We start from the raw sequence: 23,327 nt of genomic DNA, 5'->3' as shown, positions 1-23,327 counted from the left end.
TCATTTGTACTGTACTTTGTTGTACTCACTGCCAAGCGAACTAAAGTAACTACTTGTTGTTTCTAATCCACAGGCAAAGAACTTCCGTTGGAACAGGAACGGGAAACCGTAGTGGAAGAAATCGCACCTCCCTACCTGTCGCAACATACCGTTGTCCACTCATGCTGGAGTTATCTTCCTTCGGAGAAGCAAACCCACAGTATGGCGTTCCTGATGCCACCGCCATACCATTCGACCAAAACGATGTACCTTCCCTCGAAATCGGACGATTGCGACAGGAATATGAATAATACATTAACGTCGAACAAGAATCTCAAGCTACCCGGTAGTGACGAATACGGTTTCGAGTTGCACAACCCTCGCGTTTCTAGGGATGGGCTGGATCGTGCGGGTGGAATACTGAAATCGGAAGCCCGGAACGAGGAGGTTCTCCGAAGGGTTGCCGAGATGCACAAGATGGTGGAGAGTTCCGAGCGGTATCTGAATGAACACGGCGAGTACTGCCATGAGTTCGACGTACGGCCTGGTAAATTGAATCTGTGGCGAGAGACGTCCGTCGACGTGGAAAGTGACTGTGAGAGCTTAAACAGTAGTAAGCAATCTTCGAATGAAGATGCACCGGGAGTGTTGAAGCATAGCGATTCGCTCACTTTACTCACGGAGACCATCAACCAAGGGTTGGACGGCATTGCCAAGGGATTGAACTCAATATACACTGCCCCGTTCAGCGAAGTAAACGGGCAATTGGAGAACAACTCGGCCCAGAACACTCCCAAGAGCCAACGGAAAGTTCAAGGGCTGAGCCAAATTCTCAGTGATTTGCAAGCTTTGGGCAATGATTTGTCTCAGAGTGAAAGTGACTCCGAATCGTTATACACTCCGAACAGTTCTCCCATTCATAAAAACTCTAACCAAATGCCTCAAACTAGCCTAAGGAACAAGACTTTACGTACGAGCTTCGGATTGCATAGTCCAGATAGCTCGATTCTTGGTTGTGATACAAAAGATATGAACTTGAAAGAGTATCTCCGTCAACTGAAGGAAGCAAGCAGCAGTGACAATTTGGAGAATACCGATCTAGCAGCGAAGAAGATAGCCGAATTGTATGGTTACGAGATAGGCGATGATACCATCATCGAAACTGATCCCGATATAATTGACCTACGATCGATACCGCCTCCGCAAACCCCAGATGAGCTGGACAACCTGAATGTACTGAACATTCCTCCGACGGGATTTGATGACGGAACGAACTCAGCCGCCGGTTCCAAGCAAGAAACCGAAACGTCTAATGTGGATAGCGTTGTCGGAGATCTGGAGGAGTTTTTGAAAAAGGTAACGATAGAACCCCCAACTAAAAAGATTACTCCAGCTGTAGAACTGACCCCCGAGGAAATTTTGTCGTATATCATTCCCCCTCCACCGGGACTAGCCGACAGTGACCCAGGCACGAAAAAACCCGCACCACTTGCACTGAAAAAAGATGTTCCCAGCCTCCATAGTCCAGCTCTGAACAATGGTGACAACGCCAAGAACCACAACCATATCGCACCGAGCGAGCCGCCAGTACCAAAACCTAGAGTCAATACCGAAACGAACTCCATCAATTTACTGGCCAAATATGACAAGTCCAGATTCGAGGTGTACTATCCACCAGAGATGAGGGAGCAACGAAGTACCGACTACGATCTCTACAGCAATTCGGAAGCAGCCAACGCAAACGTCACAACTGCAACCGAGAAAACCAACGGTCATGTGATCGAATATCCGACGGTGGATCGGAAAGGCCCATTTTCATGCTGTGCAAAATTGAAAAAAGATAAATCTGAAGAGCCTACCGGAGGTCAGGTTTCCAATGGTATTAAAATCTTTGAAGCCAAAGCTGGTGAGTTGGCACTTCCTCCGAAGCGATGTCCTCACACATCAGAAGTTAGTGCTCCGGAAAGACCGCCCAAAAGCGTAGAACTGCAGCTGAAACTCAACTCGCCGATTCGTTCTCCAAACTCTCCCAACTATGCCAAAACGAACGGTAACCATGGCAGTTACTATGAAATGGATCCGCCTTCACTACCTCCCCGTTTCGAGAAGCAATCAGTCTCTCCTCCACCGGTCAACCTCTCTACGTTACCGCCAAAAAAGCCCCCCCTTCCACCAGTTCCGTTGAAGCCATGTATTCGTAGTCCCGTTCCGATCCTGAAGAACCCTATGACGTACACACTATCAAACTCTGCTAACAATTCTCCGGTTAGAACGGCCGGTATTGGTTCGCCTCATTTACACCGTAATCCAAACTGTTATAGGGAAATTGAACGAGCGTTCAACAGGGACGATCTGACCGACAAACCTCTACAGTCACTGTCACCGACGCCCACGAATCGTCAAAACGGTCACTTTCGGTCACACAGTGACTGCCCGCCAGTCTGCATGAAAAACCCCTCGACAGAAAACAGACCACAGCTGTCGCTGCTGTGCTCACCTCAGATGACCCGCAAAACGAACCTCAGTAACCCGAGCAGTCCCATTCTGTCCAATCGGAATGGTCACGTACTAAACGTCGACACACTGATGGCAAAAACCGATGTTGCCATGGCTGGTCTGTTGGTGAAGCTGGACCAAGTGGCAGCCATGTGCTCTGCCGCCCAAACGGCCGGCGGCGGCACCAGCATCGACGAAGAGAAATTCCAGCTGGCCAAGGACGAACTGACCGACCAGTCACTTCATTTGGTAACTGCATCCAAACATCTGGTGGTATCGATGTCCGATGCAAACCTGACCAATCTACCGGAGCATCTGACAGCGTGCCTATCGGCTCTACGAAGAATCACCGAGTTGGCCCAGGACCTGACCCGGTATACTTCGGCACCGCTGCAAACGAGAAACATCGTACTGAAGATTCACGACGTTGCCTCCAGCTTCCGGGAGCTGGCGTGCGTCAAAGTAGGACCACTTGGTGCCGGCCAGCTGGCACTGCACGCCGAGTGTCTGGCCAACGTTCTGGCAACACTGTTGCGCAGTTTGCGGGTGTTTTCTCCCTAGTGGAACTGCGGGCTGGGCAGCATCTGCGGCGGTTGTAAATAGAAACTAGAAACTGTTGGAAGTTGTGTTGGTATCTGTGAATTAGGTTAATTGTTAAACTATGTTGGTAGATTTTGGAAGCAATTTGTTGGTGTACGTTGAACTTCTTAGAGATTAAGTTTTCAGGCATTTGTTATTTATTAGAGATGAACACGTGTTGGAGCACGTAATGACCTATCAGTAGGAAGCGATTCACGTGATTGGCCAAAATAGTGAAAATGTATTCATACTTTCCCGGAGATATTGGAAATCGAAGACAGGTTTCCATCAAAAACAAAGTTTCGTTGCTTTCTATGTCGTTGAAGGAACAGTTCTGTTATACCAAAGATTTGAATCTTGTGGTTGTACGCCTTGGGAGTTTCGATGCTGAGGACGTCCCACTTGCAAATTTCATAGCAGAATTCCTTGACTGTCCCGCCGCTTTGTCAAAATTACTGCTTTGAAATTGTCTAGTATTTTTCGATTGGTCGAAATTAGCTGAGAGACGAAATCGGTCGGTGGCATAACACTTCAGAACCACTTTGGAATAGTGGCAGTTGACCAAATCGTACCAAAATGTGACTTAGTCCCTATGCTCAAGGATGAATATAGACTTAGGATGTCATAGTCGAGGATAAGACGATTGGTTCCGTTTTCAGTCTACAAATAGTCGGCAAACACGAACTTGAATCTTCCCGTTGTTCGATTCCTAAGACTAGAGCCGTGCTAGCGGTCTAGGGTCTAGCCCATTTTGTGTTTGTTAACAGACAAAATACCTTTAACCTTTGTTTCTTTTTTTTTTTTTTTGAACTTGAATATATGTGTTCAGGTGGAATTTGTTTCATAACTTACTCTACTTTAACAGTGCAAATCTCAACTCTGGAACTTATTAGAACAAATTAAAGATTTTCAGGATCCAGTCGATTTTCAGTCATCATTTTGCAGTCCCTTTATACACCCGCACTTCTTCCTTGATTATGCATATCCAACGAAAGCGAGATCTGTTCCGCATTCATCTACCTTTTCTAGGTTCTCTAATCAACATCACATAGGCCACCCGCCTTTCTAGCATTCTTGCTACGTGTTCAATCGACTGTAATGTATCAACTTCATCAACCTTCCGATGTCAACAGTTTTCTATAATTGAAATGCAGCTCGAAAACCATGCGACAGCGCGACACTCATTCTATACTTCAACGCCGAGTATTGAGCGCAAGATTATGGTCTCGAACACACCGAATACTCGAAAATCTTTCTCCTTCAATTATCATTCATTTATTTATTTGGGGAACAGGAAAAAACCCGATGGAGATAAAATATAGCAATCTCTATCTCTCCAGCAGGCATAAAACCTCCTCATCTTTTGTATCAACAGATTACAATGATCCGACAGATACATTTATGTTTAAAACTAACAGTTAAAGCTTAAGTGAATCATTTTCGCGTTAGGGCACGAACAGTTCAGTGATTTTTAATGTTTTACAGAGAGCCTTGCACTGAAGATCGCATCGAAAATTGAATATCCAACGACAAGTTGAATTTTTGTTGAATGTGCAAGCCTCACACTTCCCTTATATGAGCCGTACACCAGAGTGTACACTTCGGTTAAAACATCTACGTCCACCGCAGAGAATTTGAGAGCTCTTTGTGTTTCACTCTGGTGCGATCTTGAGCTATGTTCTTTTTATGTTGTCAGAGTGGGAGAGAAATTAAACTTGCTCTCTGACATCTCTGACCAGCAATGTGGATAAGACTTGTATCATAAATAAAATAAACCTAGATTTCCCAGTGTAATAGTAATGTAGTTGAGCAACCCGTGACACCAAAAGCGCCGTCTGGTGTAGAATGGGTGCGTAAATGCTCCTAAAATGCATGTACAAAGTTGCCTGCGCATTTAACACAACCACAATAGCTAATGGAGAAAAGTTCACCCGTTTCTCACTAGAAGCGCTGTTAGTGTCTCCGTACAATGGGAAATCTATGTTTATTTGATTTATGCTTGTATTTAACACATGCTTATATGTTATGACCTGGAAGGATTCGTAGTGTCAATAGAATCGTAGCACCAGCCGTGCAATCTCTGAATCGGCTGCGAAGTCTGTTAAAACAGAAGGCCAAATTCCACTACAGGAATGTAATACCAAGGCTTTGCTTTTTTATGTTGAAAAGTATCCTACTTTTGACAGCTTGGATTGAAGTTGAAAATGGATGTTTGTGGTACTCAAAAATGGGTTTTGAACTTTAACCGTGCAGGAAACGAGCAGTCGAGTAGGGCCGTGGACCACCTCGCGAATTATTTTTGTTTGAAATTTGACATTTCGATAGTTATTTTTTATCGAGTAGTTAAATTTAACTCAAACTTCCGGTCCAATTCAAAGTTTGAAGTATGGGAAATTATTTGGGCATATTTTCCACTGAAAAGAAAATGATGTCATTGGGTATAATAATCGCAACGTAAGAAGAACATCGAAGAAGACTCACTTTGCTTGACAATGTATTAGAACTTTTTATTGTGGTATTTTCTATTATTTACTCAAAGCATAAAAACAAATTAAACACATGCCAGAATTTTTTTGCAAGATTTTTTTCAGTATCGGAAAGTAACTATATCGAACTGTCAAAAATAACCATACTTTCGAGCAGGTTTTTTTTTTTTGACAATGACAAAATAACTGCTCGATTATCAAGTTAGGTCAAATAAGGCTATGAACCATTTCGCGGGTAGTTTTAACTTTTGGTTGAAATCTGACACTCGAGCGGTTATTTTGATGTTGGCAAAAATAACCCTGCTCGAAGGCATTGTTATTTTTCGACACTGGAAAAAATCCTGCAAAGAAAATTCTAATATCAATTGTTTAGTTAAATTTATTTCCAATGCAAAATGAACCCAAATAACTTTCCATCCGTCAAACTTTGAAATGAGCCGCAGTTTTAGTTATATTTAAATACTCGACACAAAATAACCACTCAAGTCTGAGATTTTAACCAAAAGTTAAAATTAACCGCGAAATGGTTCACAGCCTAAAAGTTAAAATAATTCACGGGACAGTTCGATTGTTGTTTCCCGACACAGAAAAAATCTTGCAAAAAAGGTGAATTGGTAATGTCAGAGACATAACTGAATAACGTCAATAGCGGCCCTTACACGAGAATTATTAATGTCATTTTTAATGATCACTAAGTAATGATATTCCAAATTTGCATGGCGAACTCGTCATTACTGCATCTTACACGCTCATAAAAATGATGTTATTTTTTAGTGATGACACTTTTAATGATCGTGTAAGGTCCGCTAATACGATAACCGATTACGATGACAATAGAAATTCATACACGCTTAAAAATAGTTACTCAAAAATGAGTAAGATTGCACTCTTTTACAGAAAAAGTGGAACAACTCTAATTTAGAGCAACTTCTTAGTTACTCATATTTGAGTTCTTCCACTGCAAACGATGTTTGGGTAAAATTTACTCATTTACTGAGTAAATGTAGTAAATTTATTTGTACATGAGCCAAAAATTTAGTTATTAGTACTCAAATTTTGAGTGAAATTTCATTTTACATGATTAAAATTTTCGTTAAAATTTCTTCTTTTCTGAGGATATTGTATTAAAATATTCGGCAATTGACACTCAATACTTAAAATAACCCTACTGTGTTTATTTATTATTCCGTTAAAATTGATTTCTAACTTCGAGACATCATATCAAGTGGCGGTTGCATGGAGTAGTGGGTCAATAGTACCTTAACAAACATTTTAATAATGCTTATGCACCCATCAGACACTTATTCCTCATAAATAACACATTTGAGCATATTCGTTTCCATTCTGAAGCATAATCCTGGACACAATCCCCCTATTCTGTATTTCGATCGAATCGGATTTTGTCGAACGAATGTAAAAATTTGCATTCTCTAATTCGATCGAGTGATGCTTTTGTATGGAAAACTCGAACTCGATCGAGTTGCGGAATGCCAAATTTTGTATTTGATCGAAACAATCCTATTCGAACGAAATACAGAATCGGGGTGAATATCTGCGTCAATGGCATTAACAACAGCACAGTCTATCATCCCGTTTTTTACAGACACAAAACTGTTTGTGTTAAGCGAGTCACCCTTAAAATACGCGATCTCACTAACAAAAAATAGCACTCGTTGCTACAATGGTTATTACGACGTTTAGATTGATTTCTCGAATAGTAACATAAAAACGGGTTCTTCCGTTAAACTCAAATTTAGAGTAAGATTTACTTATTATCATTGATGGTAAGTACTGAATTTTTAACGTTTCCATGTATCATTTGAAAATGAGTAACTAGCACTCAAACTCTGATTAACTTTTTATAAGCGTGTACATTTTGGCTGTCTAAGAAACTTGTCTTGGACAGCCATGTAAATGTGATTGAAAAACGTGCTTAATCCACCTAGCAGTGAGATGATACCTTTTTTTATCAATCCGCATGTGTTTTTTGCATGCATATTCTTCGGTGTTTCAGTTTTCATGACATAATTTTAATGACCGTCGTTTTAAGCGGCAATTTGAGATTTTATTCACTCATTACTCTGTAATATCGAAACTGAAAATCGGATCGAATTTGAATCTAAAAGTGTGACAATCGATTGAACGTTCCATGATATGTCGAAGTAAGTTCCACTTATGATTTACGGTAATTTAAGGTACTTCCAGGGCCGGTATTCAGGAACCAGCATAACCCAAACCGATTCGTATGGCCATATGACGAATAAATTGCAATAGTTTTGAGTTAAACTTTTAAGCTTTTCGGGATTGTCATCTTCTAAATCGCTTTGAATTTTAAAAATTCATCATCCTGTAATTCCAGAATCGGAAGTCAGAATTGGATAATATTAATTAATTTTGTCTTTGTAGATCTGGCTTTTCTTTTAGAAAACGATTGAGCTTTGAAAAACGATTCAATACTGGAACCGGAATTCGAAAATCGGTGTAGCAGAAGTCAGATAAATTCACCTGAGTAGCTGTTTATTTTACATTTGTTTCAAAATGTTTGAAAATCAGTATAAACATCTTTGAGAAATCGTAGTGCGAATTAAATCCGAATCGAAAACTGAGTACCACTAAAACTGAAATAAGTTTATTTGGTTATCGGCTATCCAAATCAGCAAACCCGATAAACCTGATTAATTTATGTGAAATAGACATTTTTATATTTTTTTCTTTTTACGATATTCTCCTAACCAGAGACCTTTTTTTGTAGAAACAGACAATAAAAATTATAGAATGATAGTACTCAAGGAAGAGCAAGGATGTGAAAATATAGAACGGAAAGGTGAGACGTGACAGAGGGTCATTTAAGCAAGCAGAAATCTTCTAGTAACTTAACTTTTACCTTCTACCAGAGGAGTTGGGCTTAGGCATCTGAACAATGCGAATCACCCAAGTCTCTGGTATGTCGGAAAGTAGTGATAAAGGTCTTTTACCATTTGCTATCCGAACCGGCAAAAGAAAAGTTACCAGAAGTTGTCACTTTCTACTTGCGACGGCATTCTCACACACAATGAGTTCTTCACTGCATGGATGTTTTTTCTTTATCTCTATACGGCTAGTTGAATATCGGAATGGAAGGTTTGTTCGAACTATTGCTTATGTGCCCAGAGTCACAGCGTTTTGGCTGTTTAGCCTAGGTTGTAAGCGGCGTTCAGTAGCGCTCCATTCATCGCTACCCCGATGGAAACCCATCATGTTAATTTTTTTTCTGTAGTCAATGGTAAAAGACCTTTATCACTACTTTCCGACATACCAGAGACTTGGGTGATTCGCATTGTTCAGATGCCTAAGCCCAACTCCTCTGGTAGAAGGAAAAGTTAAGTTACTAGAAGATTTCTGCTTGCTTAAATGACCCTCTGTCACGTCTCACCTTTCCGTTCTATATTTTCACATCCTTGTTCTCCCTTGAGTACTATCATTCTATAATTTTCATTGTCTGTTTCTACAAAAAAAAATGGTCACTGGTTAGGAGAATATCGCAAAAAAAAAAAAGAAATATTGACTACTAAACTTAGTCGTTAAAAATGAAAAAGAGTAAAAGACATTTTTATACTAATCAGCCTATATCTCCTAAACCGAAAGTTGGATCTGACTGGAAAGCAAGATGTTGTACAGGATCCTAAAGCTTTTCATTTGAATTTGAGATCGGTTCAGCCATCTACGAGAAAAATGGGTCCACAATTTTAATTTCGTTTCACATATCATCCGGTGGTTCGGCAATTAGAAGTCGGATCCAAACGTAATTCAGAAACCTTGTTTGGGAGCATACGACTTTTCATATGAATCTGAGTTTGTAGAAAACGGTTGAGTCATCTCCGAAAAAAATTGGGTGAAATTATTTGTCACACACGCATTTGCCGATCTCGACGAACTGATTCGAATGGTATATGGGTGTTATGTTCTTCCAGCATTTATTGCTGTAAGTAGTTTAAATCAATATAATTATGGAATTGCTTTCAACTCGAAAATTCTGCCATCATCGGGTTTACATATGGTATATTCGAACGATTATGTTGCCAAAAACGAACCGTGCTAAAATCGGTCCGAGGCTAAATGTCATGAAAAAGGATGCTGCACACAGTCTTTTTGGTACTTAGAAACAATTGTATGTAACAGTATAAAAATCGTGTTTTTTGTTGCTCCCAAGCATTACTTTGTCATACAGCGCTCAAAACTCCTACTGCTGGAATAGGGGGAAAAGTCGTTTACACAAAAATTTCGATATCTCCGTTAAAAATGGACGGATTTTAACAATCTATGGCTTGTTGGATAGCTATTACCGTGCAGAATCTAAGTCTGGAAACATATTCTGTTTTCAAGGTCAAATGTGACTGATACTGACAAAAAACTGAAAATTTTAACATAAAACCTCGTATAACCTCGTAAGTAAACATCCGATCTCAAAACCATTCAATAGCATTCTGGGTGACGGGGAGACCTTTGATTAGTTTGATCAAAATCGGTCCAGCCATCTCTGAGATTTCGACCTCTTAGTTGACAACACACACACACACACACACACACATGGACATTTGCTGAGTTCGTCGAGCTGAATCGATTGGTATATGACACTCGGCCCTCCGGGCCTCGGAAAAATTTTCTAACTAAACTCTTACCTAAATTCTTACCAGTCGCAACCGAATTTTAGGTTGAAACCTACTCATAATCAAAAAAAGGAAATCCGCATATGGTTTATGTACCAGACTAACCTTAATATTTAGGTAAATGGAAGGTTTCCAAAAGTGTTGCCATTGCAACTTTGACAATGCTGGCTACCTATTTTTTACGATCAAGTCAAAGTTTGGGTAAATAATGATTCAGTTACTACCCATTATGAACTCAAAAAGAGTAATCGGTTATTTACCCAAAGTTTGGGTTTCGCCCGGGTTGACGGTTCAATGCATAAGGCGGTGGTCTTACAAGCCAGTGGTCGTATGTTCGAGTCCCTACCTGGAAGGATTCTTAGTGTCAGTATGATCGTAGTACTAGACATGCAATGGCCCTGTACGCTATAAATCGACTGTGAAGTCAGTTGAAACAGAAAGGCCAAATTTCGCAAAAAGAAATGTAATGCCAAGACTTTGCTTTTTTTTGGGTGGTACCCACATAGTTTTTCCTGCCTAATTTTGGATAATTCATAGAAAAGCTCGACAATAAGCGATTTCTCCCAAACAGAACTCCTAAAAGTCTGTTTTCAGTGCTCCACACTTTCCCCGGCTATTGTTTTGTGGCTGCTCACATTGAGTCCCGTTCGTAGAAGTTATCGACATTTTTGTACACCACGAATCGCTGTGGTCTCTTCACAACATAGTTTTAGAAGTCGTTATATTTTTGGAATAATGAATCACCCGAGGGGCGAATGACCACATGATTAAAAACCATTTCAAATATTTTCTTAATTTGACGTTAAATAAAATTCGAAAAAAGGTGTGATATCTGTTGTCACTGTTGTTCGGCCAAACACGTGGATTAGCATTAATATGAAAGTAAGATATGTTCATTTAGGTATATTTTGAAAACATTGTATTCTAGATCAATTATCTTATAACAATAATTAACAACCCGATCGTTGATGTTATCTAATCAGAATTTCGATTAGCATATGTGTAGTTAAGAAACAAACATTGTTAGCTTTAATATCCTTGTGAAATAGGACGGAAACATAAAAATCACACAAACTATAACAATATCATGATAGGTGTGGGGCTATCGAAAGATTGAAAATGACATATTTTTCGAATGGCAAATCAATCAAATCAAATTGACCGAACCAAATACCAACCAGAAATCGAACCAATCAGAGCCGAAATTGATCAGCTCCAGTACGTGTATGAATAGGATGACTAGCCCGACTACTATCCTGAACTAGTTTAGGAACAATTTATGTTATACTAATAAGTAAAATATGACTAATAAATCGATTGATGTGAGAAAGAATCACTGCTCGCACGCATGCCGCAGTTCAGTAATCGAACGCAAAACCCCGATTACCGGCTGCTGATCCAGCATAATGTGGAATTAATCTCCAATAATTCTACATTAAAGGCCCAACCCGACACGGATTGCGGTTAATCATATCGAGTGAACGATGCGATCGCACTGCTTGCTATACGGGCAATAATTTATTGACAAGTACGAACGCCGGAACTCGCGACCGACCGACAACATTGGCTACCAAATGTCTGTTCGATGTGTGACAATATTGCAACTGATGATGATAGTTTTATAAGCTACCGCATATAACCCGTATTTATTAGCGCGACATAAATTAGCCTAATCAGTAATACATTAAGCGCAGATACTGTTTTATAATTAGCGTAGAGCAGGATTACGTTTTGAATGATTAATCCCTAAGTTGTAGTACAGCAAAAAAAACAAAGCTCTTTGGGCCATATCACTAAATAGTATACCAAATTCATATCCACCAAAAAAAATATATCAAATAAAATTTCCCATTCCTGCACGTTTTTCTACCATTTCCCCACTCCTTAACCTTATTGAGTGTCATATCTACAAAAAAAAAACACAGGTACATATGCTAAAAACAATCAACGTGTTTTTAGAACATTTTAAGAATTCTGCGTGTGTCATTTTACCTAGCTTAAGTTGATTCGTTTTTTTATTTAGTATTACAATTGCCTGTTATTTTACTTTACAAGTTTATCAATGTTGTTTTTACTTTACTGGAAAAATCGAATCACTCAACGTTTTTCACTCGTTCCAAGTTAAACAAAAAAACCGATATGAGTTCAGCTAGTCACGAATTTCAATGAACCAAGACAGTCATTTTTTTTTGTTTTGTTTTGTTTTCGCTTCACATTCTCAACATCACATCATTCCAGATAAATTTGAACGATTTCTCAACTGAATGTAATTTTTTGTTCGATATTTTCTTATGTTAAATAACTGTAAACTATGCAGCTGAGCGCGCTATCATAATCACAGACTAAACTGGAGGCAATGAGCAGATTGCATGTTACTAGATATCCCATATTCCGTGACCAAAATTGAGAACACGGGAGACAAACGAACTGTCGAATCTGTTGCATATGTGCATAACTAATCACAAATCATCTAGCCGAAATGGAATATTAAACATACCGGAAGGGCGAATGTTTCAGTTCAATGAAATCATCTAATCTAGAAGCATACATACACTACCTTGTACTACTACAACAAACAAAAAAACAACAACAACAACAAACATGTTGGCGATATTCGTGTGAAATGGATGAAATCCTCATATCCCTTCCCCCTTAACCTAAAACTGATGTAAAACTCATACATATGAATCGGCAAGTAGATAAGCATAACTAATAAAATTAGTTAACATTATTATCGACGTTTTTGTATTGTCCGGTACGAAATATCACAATCTTTTGATGATTTCAAGTGGGGAAAACTATTACCTGCGAGTTCTAGTGATTTTACTCAAAACCTCTTTTGACGTAGGACTACATCTTAATAAACGAAACATCCATTCATCGATCTAAAGGGCGTTGCGATCAAAAGTTGGTCAAACAAGAGTACACACTTAGATTTTTTTTCCGAATCTCGGCAAAACTGCCGAGATTTGAACAGCCGAGTGCTCGGCAAACATTAAAACAACTGAAATTCTCGTCTTTTACCGAGATTTTCGGTTTCGAGAAAACTATAAATTACCGAGATCTTCGTCGCTTTTGAAAAAACAAATAACCGAACATATCGGTGTTCAAGCATGTGAGCTAATGTCGAGATTTTAAGCAATAAATAAAAATAAAATTTTAAATATAAAATAAACATTCCAGTTAAAACACGTTATTTATTCATTTCAACATTATGTTGGCTGCTGAACTAATAGGCTAAGAAAAGTAAAATAAGAAAAAAAATGTCCCACACGCAGAGAAATGGAGCATGTTTAAAATAACAAAACAGTCAGTAGAATTTTCAATATGATTGATGTTCATTTCAAGCTAGAATATGATTGTTTTGAACCAATTTTTTCCTTAAATATAAAAAATGTTCAGTGCTTGATTTGAATCTAAACTTTGGTTTAACCAAACGAACAATTTATTTGCTCCTGATGAATTTTGTTGTTGAAATAAATTAACTATTTATTACATTTTAACCAAAGTTGAATTGACGTTATCGAAATATCCGTGTTGACTTAATCCTGCTGTATCTTTATTTCAAGAAAGAAAAGGGTTCAATTAATCTATGATCTTATTTGTGTACTGATATAACTAAGTTTACTGTTCAAATGAACCGTAAAGGCTTATTTCCAATAGGCAAGAGCATTTTTTCCCGCGAGAATAATCCATGGCATTTTTTTATCTCCCGCGGATAAAGTTTTTTACAAGTTTTATAACAAAAGTTTATCTGCTTCTTTAATTTCTTGAGGGATTTTCAATAATTCAAGCGTATATATCGATAATTGTGAATATTTTGAAAATCGCATAACATTACATAACACATTTTCTTTGCAAAAAATATTTTATGCAGGATCTCTATTTTGACTGATGGAGCACCGAATCGTTGATTGTTATCAAAATTAAAAAACCAGGGCTTGATATTGGTATGTAAATAATTCGATCGTCTAGCGACAAAATGGCTAAAAGTCTTGAAAAAAATACAAAATTTAAAAAATTGTATATTGGGAAATTGAAAACAAATAAAATTAGTATCAAAAATTACTTTGTTAAATTAGTTTGAAAGAAATCATTTTATTCCTGAAATTAAACAAAAATGTATGGTTTCAACAATCAAAAGCGTTAGTTGAAATAACTAATTTCAAGGAAATTTATTTCAACTAAAAGGTTTTGTGAATTTAATTGTTACAATTATTGACTTCAACTAGAGTTCGTTTCATTCAAAACTATTTTTTAAGTTGAATTTATTGTGAAATTGTTTGTCAAGAGATTGACAGAAACGCAGTGAAATATTTGTTATTTTTAGCAAAATATTGATTGAAACAAACTAATCCACCGAGAAATATAAACGATCATTTTTGGTAGTTTCAAGTAGCAATAAATGCAATATCAAACCAGATTTTCTTTTGTCACTATTTCAACAAAAACATTCGTTGGGTGAAACCCAAATTTGGTTATTTTAACATTTTTATCTCTGCGTGCATGAAGAAAATGTTGCCAAACATATACGCCGTAGAATGGATGCACTGTTATTTACAGTAGAGAACACAATTCGATTTTCCGCAGAAAATCAGATTCCGGTAACAACGAAACTAATGGCTCAATAAAACATTGAATATTTAAAACAATATATCATACCGGAGTGCAATTAATTTCATGCAGTAGATTAGCGTTGCGAGGGTCTTTATCCCGTAAGAATACTCTGGAGGATTTCTTGTTCCACGAATAATCGTCGAGCATTGAACTTGTGGTACCTGAGTACGGGCCTGTGCAGAAAGAGAACGAGGTTAATGTTAAGTTGAGTCGGTTGAGTTGAGTTGATATCAGTTGCGCGGGAGTTAATAAAATACGATTATTAAACCATAAGAAATAGTGTTATTCTTACGGCCACAAGAGAGTATTACAGAACTAATATATTCGAATTCAATCATTATTTGCAACTAATTACACATATGAACAAATGCACATCAGTTCTGCACTGAAGAAAAATGGCTACTTTGAAGAATCACCGAATTTCGGTTGTCTAAAAGTTGAGATATCGTTAATTTGCTGATTTCGGCAAAACGACCGATTGCTGGTAAACACGGTAATTACACGCTAAACTTCAATCGGTAATTTTTTCATCTTTGACTAGTTCAGAATAGCCGACTTACCAAAAATTTCTCAATCTACTGATATATCAGCACAAACAAACATTTGTTGACAGCAGTACCTTGAAGTACCACTGAAAAATCAGCTAAAAAGGATTGAACAGCTGACATCGGTAATCCAATTTAAGTGTGTTACAAAACCGAGTATCTTTATACTGAATGTTGCGGACACGTAACTTAGCCACTAGAATCTGTTTCAGTAAAAGTTTCATTTGTTGAACTATCGGTAACGTTTCTCTCAACATCCTCCTGTCAAAATTATACTGACTAAAGACTGTTCCTGAAAGTATGGACGCAACCAAAAACCGCTGCCATTTCGCAATGGTTCAGAATCTGTCAATTTTTATGGCTGCGTCCTATTGTTTACACTCTTCTCTAACCACTTGTGCAGTTGTTTATCGGTTTTCATTAGTTTGTTTCGAAATGCGTGGACTTTCAGCAGAACAACGTCGAAAAATTGTGTACAAATGGTGCACAGAACGCGGACTGTCACTGAGAAAGATAGCAAAAATGGAAGGAGTAAGTGGAAAAGCAGTGCGAAATGCAATCAAGAAGTTCGGTGAGGATAGCACCTTTGAGGATAAACCGAAAACGGGTCAAAAAAAGGTCCTGCTAACCCTCAATTGGATAAACGTATACTGAAGGCGTTCGAGTAAAAGAAGGAGGTTTCAGTTCGGGATGTGGGCAAAAAAGTGGACACTTCGAAGTCAAATGTTCTTCGTGCTAAAGAACGTTTGAATCTTCGACCCTATAAGAAGCAAAAACAACCAAACTGTAGTCCGAAACAAGAAGCATCGATCAGGCCGAGGGTTCGAAAGCTGTACAATACGATTCTTGCTGGAAATTTGAACTGCATAATCATGGACGACGAAACCCACGTGAAACTCGATTACAAATCCTTGCCGGGACCACAATATTATACGGTGCGAGAAGGGCAAGTGTTAAACCAGTCCGAGACATCGATGGTCTGGCAAGCAATTTGTAGCTGCGGTAAGATTTCGAAACCCTTCATCACCACTGCTTCAATGAACAGCGAAATATACATCAAGGAACGTTTACAAAACCGACTTCTACCCATGATTCAAAGCCACAAGGATCCTGTTGTCTTCTGGCAAGATTTTGCTACATGCCACTACTCGAAATCAACGGTAGAATGGTATACTACCAAAAATGTCACTTTGGTCCCAGAAGATATGATTCCATCAAATTGCCCTCAACTTCGACCAATTGAGGAATTTTGGGCATTAACAAAGGCACCTCTGAGGAAACATGTCTCGGCAGCCGAAACCATTCAACAGTTCGAAAAAGATTGGAAAAAAGTGTCAAAACTTGTCGCCAAGAAGTCTGTACGGAATTTAATGAGGAAAGTTCGCAAGAAGGTGCGCCAGCTAATCTACAATGGCTAAGTAGCAAATGTTGAGAATAATATTCTGTTGAGGTAGTCTAATATTATCAGTATATCGAATAAAATTTGAATTTCTAACACTTGTGAATTATTTACAGCGAAATCAAAGTTCGTTCATACTTTTTGGGACAGTCTTTAGTTCGTCATTCATTACCGACGTTCGATGAAATTTACAAATAATCCGTAAATAAACGAACTTTGTAGACTGTTACCGGTTTTAAGTAAATATCACTGAGACTCGTTAAATTAAGGGACACATCAATTGAAATAAAATGACTCATGTCAAATTTTCGTCCAACATGTTAATATTTTATTATTGCTATATTCAATAATGATTGATACTAATATTATAATCGCGATTCAATCATTGATAATAGTTTTTTTCATTTGATATTATAAGTTTGAAGGCACACTGCTTAGGCTCCAAGATGCCGAGGGAGTTTTGGTAATAGTTGACGGTAGAGCTGAAATATGGACTTTAGGTGGCATTAAAAATTCATATTTAGTATATAAACTTTTAATGCCACCTAATGTCTTGCATACCATCAGAAAACTTACAGGAGTTAAAAAGAAATGAGTGTTTTTCGTACAGTTTTCTCTTGGCCAGGTTGTGGTTTTACTTTTTCACTTCCGAAAAAAAGAAATAAACAGTTTCAGAAAATCGTATTTTTTAAATATTTTCTTGTAGTTTAACATTTCAAAAATATCGATCAATGATTCAGTGTAAGTTACCAAAAATATTTTTTGCTCACTTTTTGAGAAAAAAAACCAATTGCTTCAGATAGAATTGGATCAAAAACAATTGCCTGTATTTCAATTATTTATTATCGAATTTACGATCTTTTTTTATACAAATGTAGCGTTTTCTTCATACTTTAAAAAAAAAATATGGATAAAATTATTCGTCACGGTTTCGAAGAAATTCTCGAATTTTTCCTGTAACACGGCTCATTAGGCGGCGCACACCTTCTTCGTCCATCTTTTTAGCTATCTTATTCGACCAAGTCGTCATCTGATTGATCCCTTTGTCTTGAGTCTCCTCTTCATGATTGCCCAGTATTTCTCAATAGGACGGAACTGGGGGCAGTTGGGTGGGTTAAGGTTTTTCGGAACAAACTGGACCCCTTTCTCTGCATACCATTCTTGAACGACTTTGCTGTAATGACAGCTTGCCAAAACATTACGGATGGTTCGTTTTTGGAGAAACTCTATTTGGTATAGTTCCGTTGTCATTGCCTTACTTGTAACGAAAACTTTCGTTTTTTTTTTTGCCACAGCTGCAAATGCCCTGCCAAATCATAAAATTTCTTGTAAATTTGTCGGCAAAAACAAATAAAAATTTAGCTGGAACATCACCCCGAGCCGTTGCCAAGTAAAATTTTTGACCTGGGATTTTCCCGAAGTCAGCCTTGACATAGGTTTCATCGTCCATCAGAAGACACCCGTCGAACTTGGTCAGCACCTGGTCATATAGTTTCCGAGCACGAATTTTGACCACACTATTCTGTTTTATGGTCCGATTTGGCTGTTTGCTATCTCGATACGACTTGATTCCTTCCCGGATTCGAGTTCTCCTCACGGTACTATGGGCAGCACCGAATTTTTTGGCCAAATCATCGTCTTCAAAATCTTACCACTCAGTTTCCAGTCGACAGTTCCACTCCGACGATTGATAACGCGCCATACGGTATTTCTGGACAATTTCAGCTATTTAGCTAGCCTAGATTCAGACCACAATGGATTTTCCAAATAACTGTGCACAATTTTTTCCCTTCTTTCGGCTTCCATGTTGATTGCTTACAAAGTACAGTCGATTTGCGGAATGTCAAAAATCATACATGAAGCTGACAAAATTCCCGACAAGTGGGCGCCAATAACTTCCAAATCCGTCCACCAGAAGCGCCACAATATGAGCAAAAGTTTGTTCCAATTCTAAATGAAGCAAGCTTTACTGAACCGATTCTTTTCAAAATTGAAACATACTTTCTTGGTATGAAATTCCAAACCAAATTGTTTTTTTTAAATTTTTCCATTTTCATATTATGGTAGTTTTTCACCTCAAAATTGGCGGAAAATTTAGCGTAAGATCGCGTTTCTTGCTTGAATTTGCCACGAACTGTTAAAAAATCAAAGTAATAACTTGAGAACGACAGAGGGGGGAGTAAATTTAAGAACATTTTTGATTTCAGATAATTCTACGCCGAGTTATCCTGTTTACCGCGCAACGTGATTCTCAAAAGAGGTTTTAGGGAATGCTCTGTTACCGCCTTATTTTTAAATATTAATATACGGAAATTTAACTAAATGTTCTTTAAATGATGGCTTATAATGTAAAAAAAGTTTGGATAAATTTGCTTAAGCTGTTTCTCCGTAAAATTTTACAAAAAAAATTGTGTTTTATTCAAATTATCCCTTACTTCCCCCTTAATTCCATACGGAATCCATAATATATTTTATAATAAATACCTAATCGATTGAAGATTTTCAGACACCATTTCTATCTCTCAGACACGTGTCTTTCACCGAACCCATCGAACCTCGTGACATGCATCGTCAGTGTCGTTATTTCCGGTCGAAAATGTGGTCGCCTTTTTGAAGAATTCTTTCAAAAATGTAGGCTCAATCTTCGCACGATACATAACTGGATGACGTAAATCTTCACACTTCTGAATATCTAAAATCGTTCTCATAAATTGATATATTGTGTGCGATGGCAAACCAATCCTTGAGACCTTTTTTTTTTGCTCACTAAATCAACGTTGGGGGGCGGACCCGGGCACCAAATTTCTTCGGAACGCCACGGTGTATGTCACTAGTGTTCCAAGATCCGTTTCTCTGCACGCCGAATCTTCGCCTCGCACCTTCGAACGCTGAACAATAAATTTGAGAGCGTGTCGCTCTGCTTCACTCCATCTAACGTCACGAAAGTATCGTATGTCATACCAGCTATCTTGACGCTTGATTTCGATCCATTGAGCGTCGCACGAATCAGTCTTATTAGCTTTGTCAGAAAGTGTTTTCGCCACAATTCGGCTCGTTTCACTAAGTCGTATGCTGCTTTGAAATCTACAAACAAGTGATGAGTCCGCAAGTTGTACTCCCAAAACTTATCGTGAATTTGTCGCAAGGTGAACATCTGGTCCACCGACAAAGGATTCTGCCAATGGACGTACCTTGCAAGCGATATTGAAGAGTGTTATGACAATTAATTATTGACAAGGTCAGTAAAAATGTTTACTGTATGTCCGGCATAACCCTTGTTGAACGTTTGACAAAAACAACATATTTGAAAACATATACATTACATTATTTATGTTTCGAGTACGTACAATTGTTAAATATGCAATTTGGACTAACCGCCGATTATCGAATATATCGGTTTACATGTCGTTGAAGTTCTTCGACATATCTTATATTGACTTCCCGACAATATAAGCATGATCTGGAAAGAGCTTTCTGTAAATAATCAACAATAATTTGTAATTATTATACTTACTGAATAGATCGTAGATTCTCGCGTTTTTGTTTTGCTCTTATTCAATTTTTTCTAGTGGCCACTGAAAATTTTCTTCGAAATAATTCGTCACAAAATAACTGCGTAGTGCACAGTGAAAATATAAAACGTGAATAGCGGCCCTTACACGATCATTAAAAGTGTCATTACTAAAAAAGTAATGACACTTTAAATGATCGTGTAAGGTCTACGAGTTCAGTAATGACACGAGTAATGATGGAATTCCGGATTTTCCATCATTACCAACATTATTTCTTCTTCTTATTTTTTTTTGTGGAAGTGCTGAATATCTTTAGAACTATACGCGAAAAAATGACAAAGTGTAGATTTAAATTGTTAATATTTTATTAACCTTAACGTTTCAATGGCAAATCAAATTTATGTTCAGCTAAACGAAAATAAAAATATTGCTATTGCTGGAGTAGTTACAAACACTCATCATTAATAATGAACGTGTAATGCTAAAAAGTAATGATGTACAGTAATGCAGTAATGACTAGCGTTTGAGCAGAAGTGTCATTACTTAGTAATGACACTTTTAATGATCGTGTAAGGGCCGCTAGTAATAACACTTTTAATGATCGTGTAAGGGCCGCTAATGTCAGTCACCAGCTCGGCACAGCTTCTCGTGCACACTCTGCCTTCGGCCTTAGTTGCGAGAAGCTTTAGAAACAATATAGCTGATGCGTTTCTTGAATGTCAGTTGCTCATCGAGAAGAATAGCAAGATCATTACCGCACGTCATCCGGCCTATCGGAGATCCTTCCAAAAGGTATTCGAAATTGAATGGTTCTTTTTTCTTCCTACTTTCATACGGTTAACTTTGTACCACTCGTTGTAGAAAAGCTTCGGGAGTAATAGAATATCTAAACGTTATCAGCAAACGATAGATGAGTGCCCTCCAGAGAAAAGTTGACGTCGTTGAAGTACAGTAAGAATATTAAAGGCCCGCATTCCGTGCAACTAACTACACTGATACATCCAACGCTGGTTCGCTCGAAATGTATTGTTCGGATTACTGACCAGATATCTACATCTATTTGCATAATATCAAATGAAAGACGTCCATTAAGGCGAGACAAAGTGAAAAATTTTATTTAAATTCTTTGTAGTGAAATTCTAGCAACATGGCGGTTGTAGTTCTGTTTTGTTCGGCCGACTAAAAATTACAATTATAAAATTACAGCTTCAAAGCTACAGTCCTTTTACGCCTGACATTGCTGACAAACTTCTGATAGAACTCCAACGGAGGTGAAGTTCATTCAACCATTCAGTTGTCGACATAGTAGGATGTCGCGTAACTCACTAACTTCAGTTTCTGCCGGTTGTCACAACGCGGGAGTGGAAGCCTCATCGGTCAAATCTATGGCTGAAAGCTATCAGCCGCCAAATACCACATGGTCGGTAGGCACTGCGGAATACGAGGAACTTCCTTTCAAACCATACAAGTAAAGACCAATCTCGTACTCAGCACAGCAACAATGCATGCGTACTGACAGTCAATAAGATAGCTTAAAGTGATGACCGCTAACAATAGTTTTAGTTCCACAGGAGAGATTCGGAGGAAGCTTTGATAAAACGAACTGCAAAACAAATACAATCAATTAAACATATATCAATTAAACATGTAGGTATCATTTTACCTTCGGCTTCTTCTGTTTCGTTGATTGGAAACCCAAACACATTGAATTAGTGGTATGGGCCCACAATAGATCACCATCATTACTGGCAGTGTTGTAGATTATCGATAATGACCCGGCATGGATTTCGTTCTGCTTTGCCAAAAACGGAGAATTCAGCAGCTTTTTCTGATATATTTGGTGCTGTGAGGTTATTGGACAGTTACAGTTGATCAAATCTTCTACTAGTTCTTTAGCAAAAAGCGTTTTCATCAGATACTCTCCATTGCCTGTTGTACATGTGGCGGCAGACATGCAGCTGGGTTCGTCCATCATGGCCCAACATCCAGCTCCATAGGTTGCAGCTTGCCCTATTCGTCCGCTCACTTTCAACAATAATCCTCCTGAACTACATCCAGCTACTATAGAACCCCCAGCGTCGACACAAACCGCTCCCACTGTGTCCAAGGGGGATAACTTTAATTGATTCATTTCCTCGTATTTTGCTATACTTTTCCTATAGTGTTCATAGCTTTTGGCTGCTTTTGCTGAAATCATATGCTCCATAGGAACAATACGTAGTCCGATTTCTTTCGCGTAAGCAGAAGCACCTCTCCCCGACAGCACCATTGGCGGAATCCTACCGAAGCTCAATAGATTCGATTGTTTTTCACATATGTGTCGAGCTAAGCTGATCGGATTCTTTACATCGGAAACGTTAGTACAGGCTCCAAACTGCAAACTTCCTCCATCCATTATACATGCATCACATTCCACTCGTCTGTCCCAGGTTAAATTTGAACCAAGTCCAGCGTTTGTCGCGCAGGAGTTCTCCAAGGTCATGATAGCTAGCTCGCATGCATCCAAGGCACTTCCTCCGTTTTGTAATGCACTAACTCCTTGGATGCATGCCTCCTTACAAACATTTTTGTATAATGTTTCATCGATGCAGTTACCAGCTCCTGTTCAAAATATCGATTCGAAAAAGGTTTGTAATCATTCTTCTTTGATTCCAAGTCGAATATCTTACCAGTATGAACAGCAACAAATCCAGGCATATCGCCTCAGATTAATGTCGGTAGTCAGGAAATGAATTAAAGATAGACTAAGAGAGGTTTATTTTTTAACCTAATGAAATATTTATAAAGTGCTTATCTAAAATATACTTTGTGCAGATTGAGTGTTGTCAGACAAAATTTACGAAGCGTTTGTGTTGGTCTATGACTCTATGATGACATTTTTGACATTAATTGAACTCTTCGGTGAATTAACGAACCAGAAAATACAAGACCGACACTAGAGACACCTCGTTTCGAATAGCATTTCAGAAAGAACGTCATCTAACTAACCAAAGCATGAGAATTATTTTTGTAATTTTTAATGATGACTAATGCCCCGTTTACACTTCTGCTGGTTGCCAGCATGCTGG

The 23,327-nt window shown here is 38.2% G+C and overlaps 2 protein-coding genes and 2 long non-coding RNA genes across 7 annotated transcripts in view; 2 read left to right on the top strand and 2 right to left on the bottom strand.

Annotated features, from left to right (window-relative positions):
* The window catches only part of LOC131432661 (uncharacterized), a 711,303-nt gene extending 698,386 nt beyond the window's left edge, over positions 1 to 12,917 (top strand). For both annotated transcript variants that reach the window (XM_058599064.1, XM_058599065.1), the window contains one exon: positions 74 to 12,917. In XM_058599064.1, coding sequence (XP_058455047.1) covers positions 74 to 3,036 — 2,963 coding nt within the window. In that variant the 3' untranslated portion in view covers positions 3,037 to 12,917. The remainder of the gene's footprint in view (positions 1 to 73) is intronic.
* A 1,773-nt stretch (positions 12,918 to 14,690) lies between these two features.
* LOC131432204 (uncharacterized) lies at positions 14,691 to 20,361 on the bottom strand. Of its 2 annotated transcripts, none has more exons than XR_009229816.1 (3): positions 20,262 to 20,361; positions 19,232 to 20,207; positions 14,691 to 14,976 (listed from the first exon to the last, which is right to left on the bottom strand). It is a non-coding gene; the product is annotated as an uncharacterized LOC131432204 (long non-coding RNA). The 2 variants fall into 2 exon arrangements; XR_009229817.1 differs by having other exon boundaries at positions 20,095 to 20,207.
* Positions 20,362 to 20,688: 327 nt separating this feature from the next.
* LOC131431787 (uncharacterized) lies at positions 20,689 to 21,921 on the top strand. The gene is made up of 2 exons (XR_009229726.1): positions 20,689 to 21,051; positions 21,121 to 21,921. It is a non-coding gene; the product is annotated as an uncharacterized LOC131431787 (long non-coding RNA).
* Positions 21,348 to 23,126, bottom strand: LOC131431786 (threonine aspartase 1). Of its 2 annotated transcripts, XM_058597675.1 has the most exons (4): positions 23,065 to 23,126; positions 22,929 to 23,003; positions 21,923 to 22,860; positions 21,348 to 21,862 (listed from the first exon to the last, which is right to left on the bottom strand). In XM_058597675.1, exons 2-4 carry the CDS (start codon positions 22,954 to 22,956, stop codon positions 21,779 to 21,781), a joined length of 1,050 nt encoding a protein of 349 aa, XP_058453658.1. In that variant the 5' UTR covers positions 22,957 to 23,003; positions 23,065 to 23,126; the 3' UTR covers positions 21,348 to 21,778. The 2 variants fall into 2 exon arrangements, with proteins under 2 accessions (XP_058453658.1, XP_058453657.1); XM_058597674.1 differs by having other exon boundaries at positions 22,929 to 23,120.
* Positions 23,127 to 23,327: the final 201 nt, after the last annotated feature.

Source organism: Malaya genurostris, chromosome 2 (assembly GCF_030247185.1).
Source record: "Malaya genurostris strain Urasoe2022 chromosome 2, Malgen_1.1, whole genome shotgun sequence".
Lineage (NCBI taxonomy): Eukaryota > Metazoa > Arthropoda > Insecta > Diptera > Culicidae > Malaya > Malaya genurostris.
This window is presented reverse-complemented; position numbering and strand designations above follow the sequence as displayed.

Excerpts from the sequence above, each read along its gene's own strand:
- LOC131431786 (XM_058597675.1), bottom strand. The coding sequence starts at position 22,956 with ATGCCTGGATTTGTTGCTGTTCATACTG. Across the intron at positions 22,861-22,928 it reads ATTTGTTGCTGTTCATACTG|GAGCTGGTAACTGCATCGAT; the intron begins GTAAGATATTCG and ends TATTTTGAACAG. Across the intron at positions 21,863-21,922 it reads CGAAACAGAAGAAGCCGAAG|TTCGTTTTATCAAAGCTTCC; the intron begins GTAAAATGATAC and ends TTTGTTTTGCAG.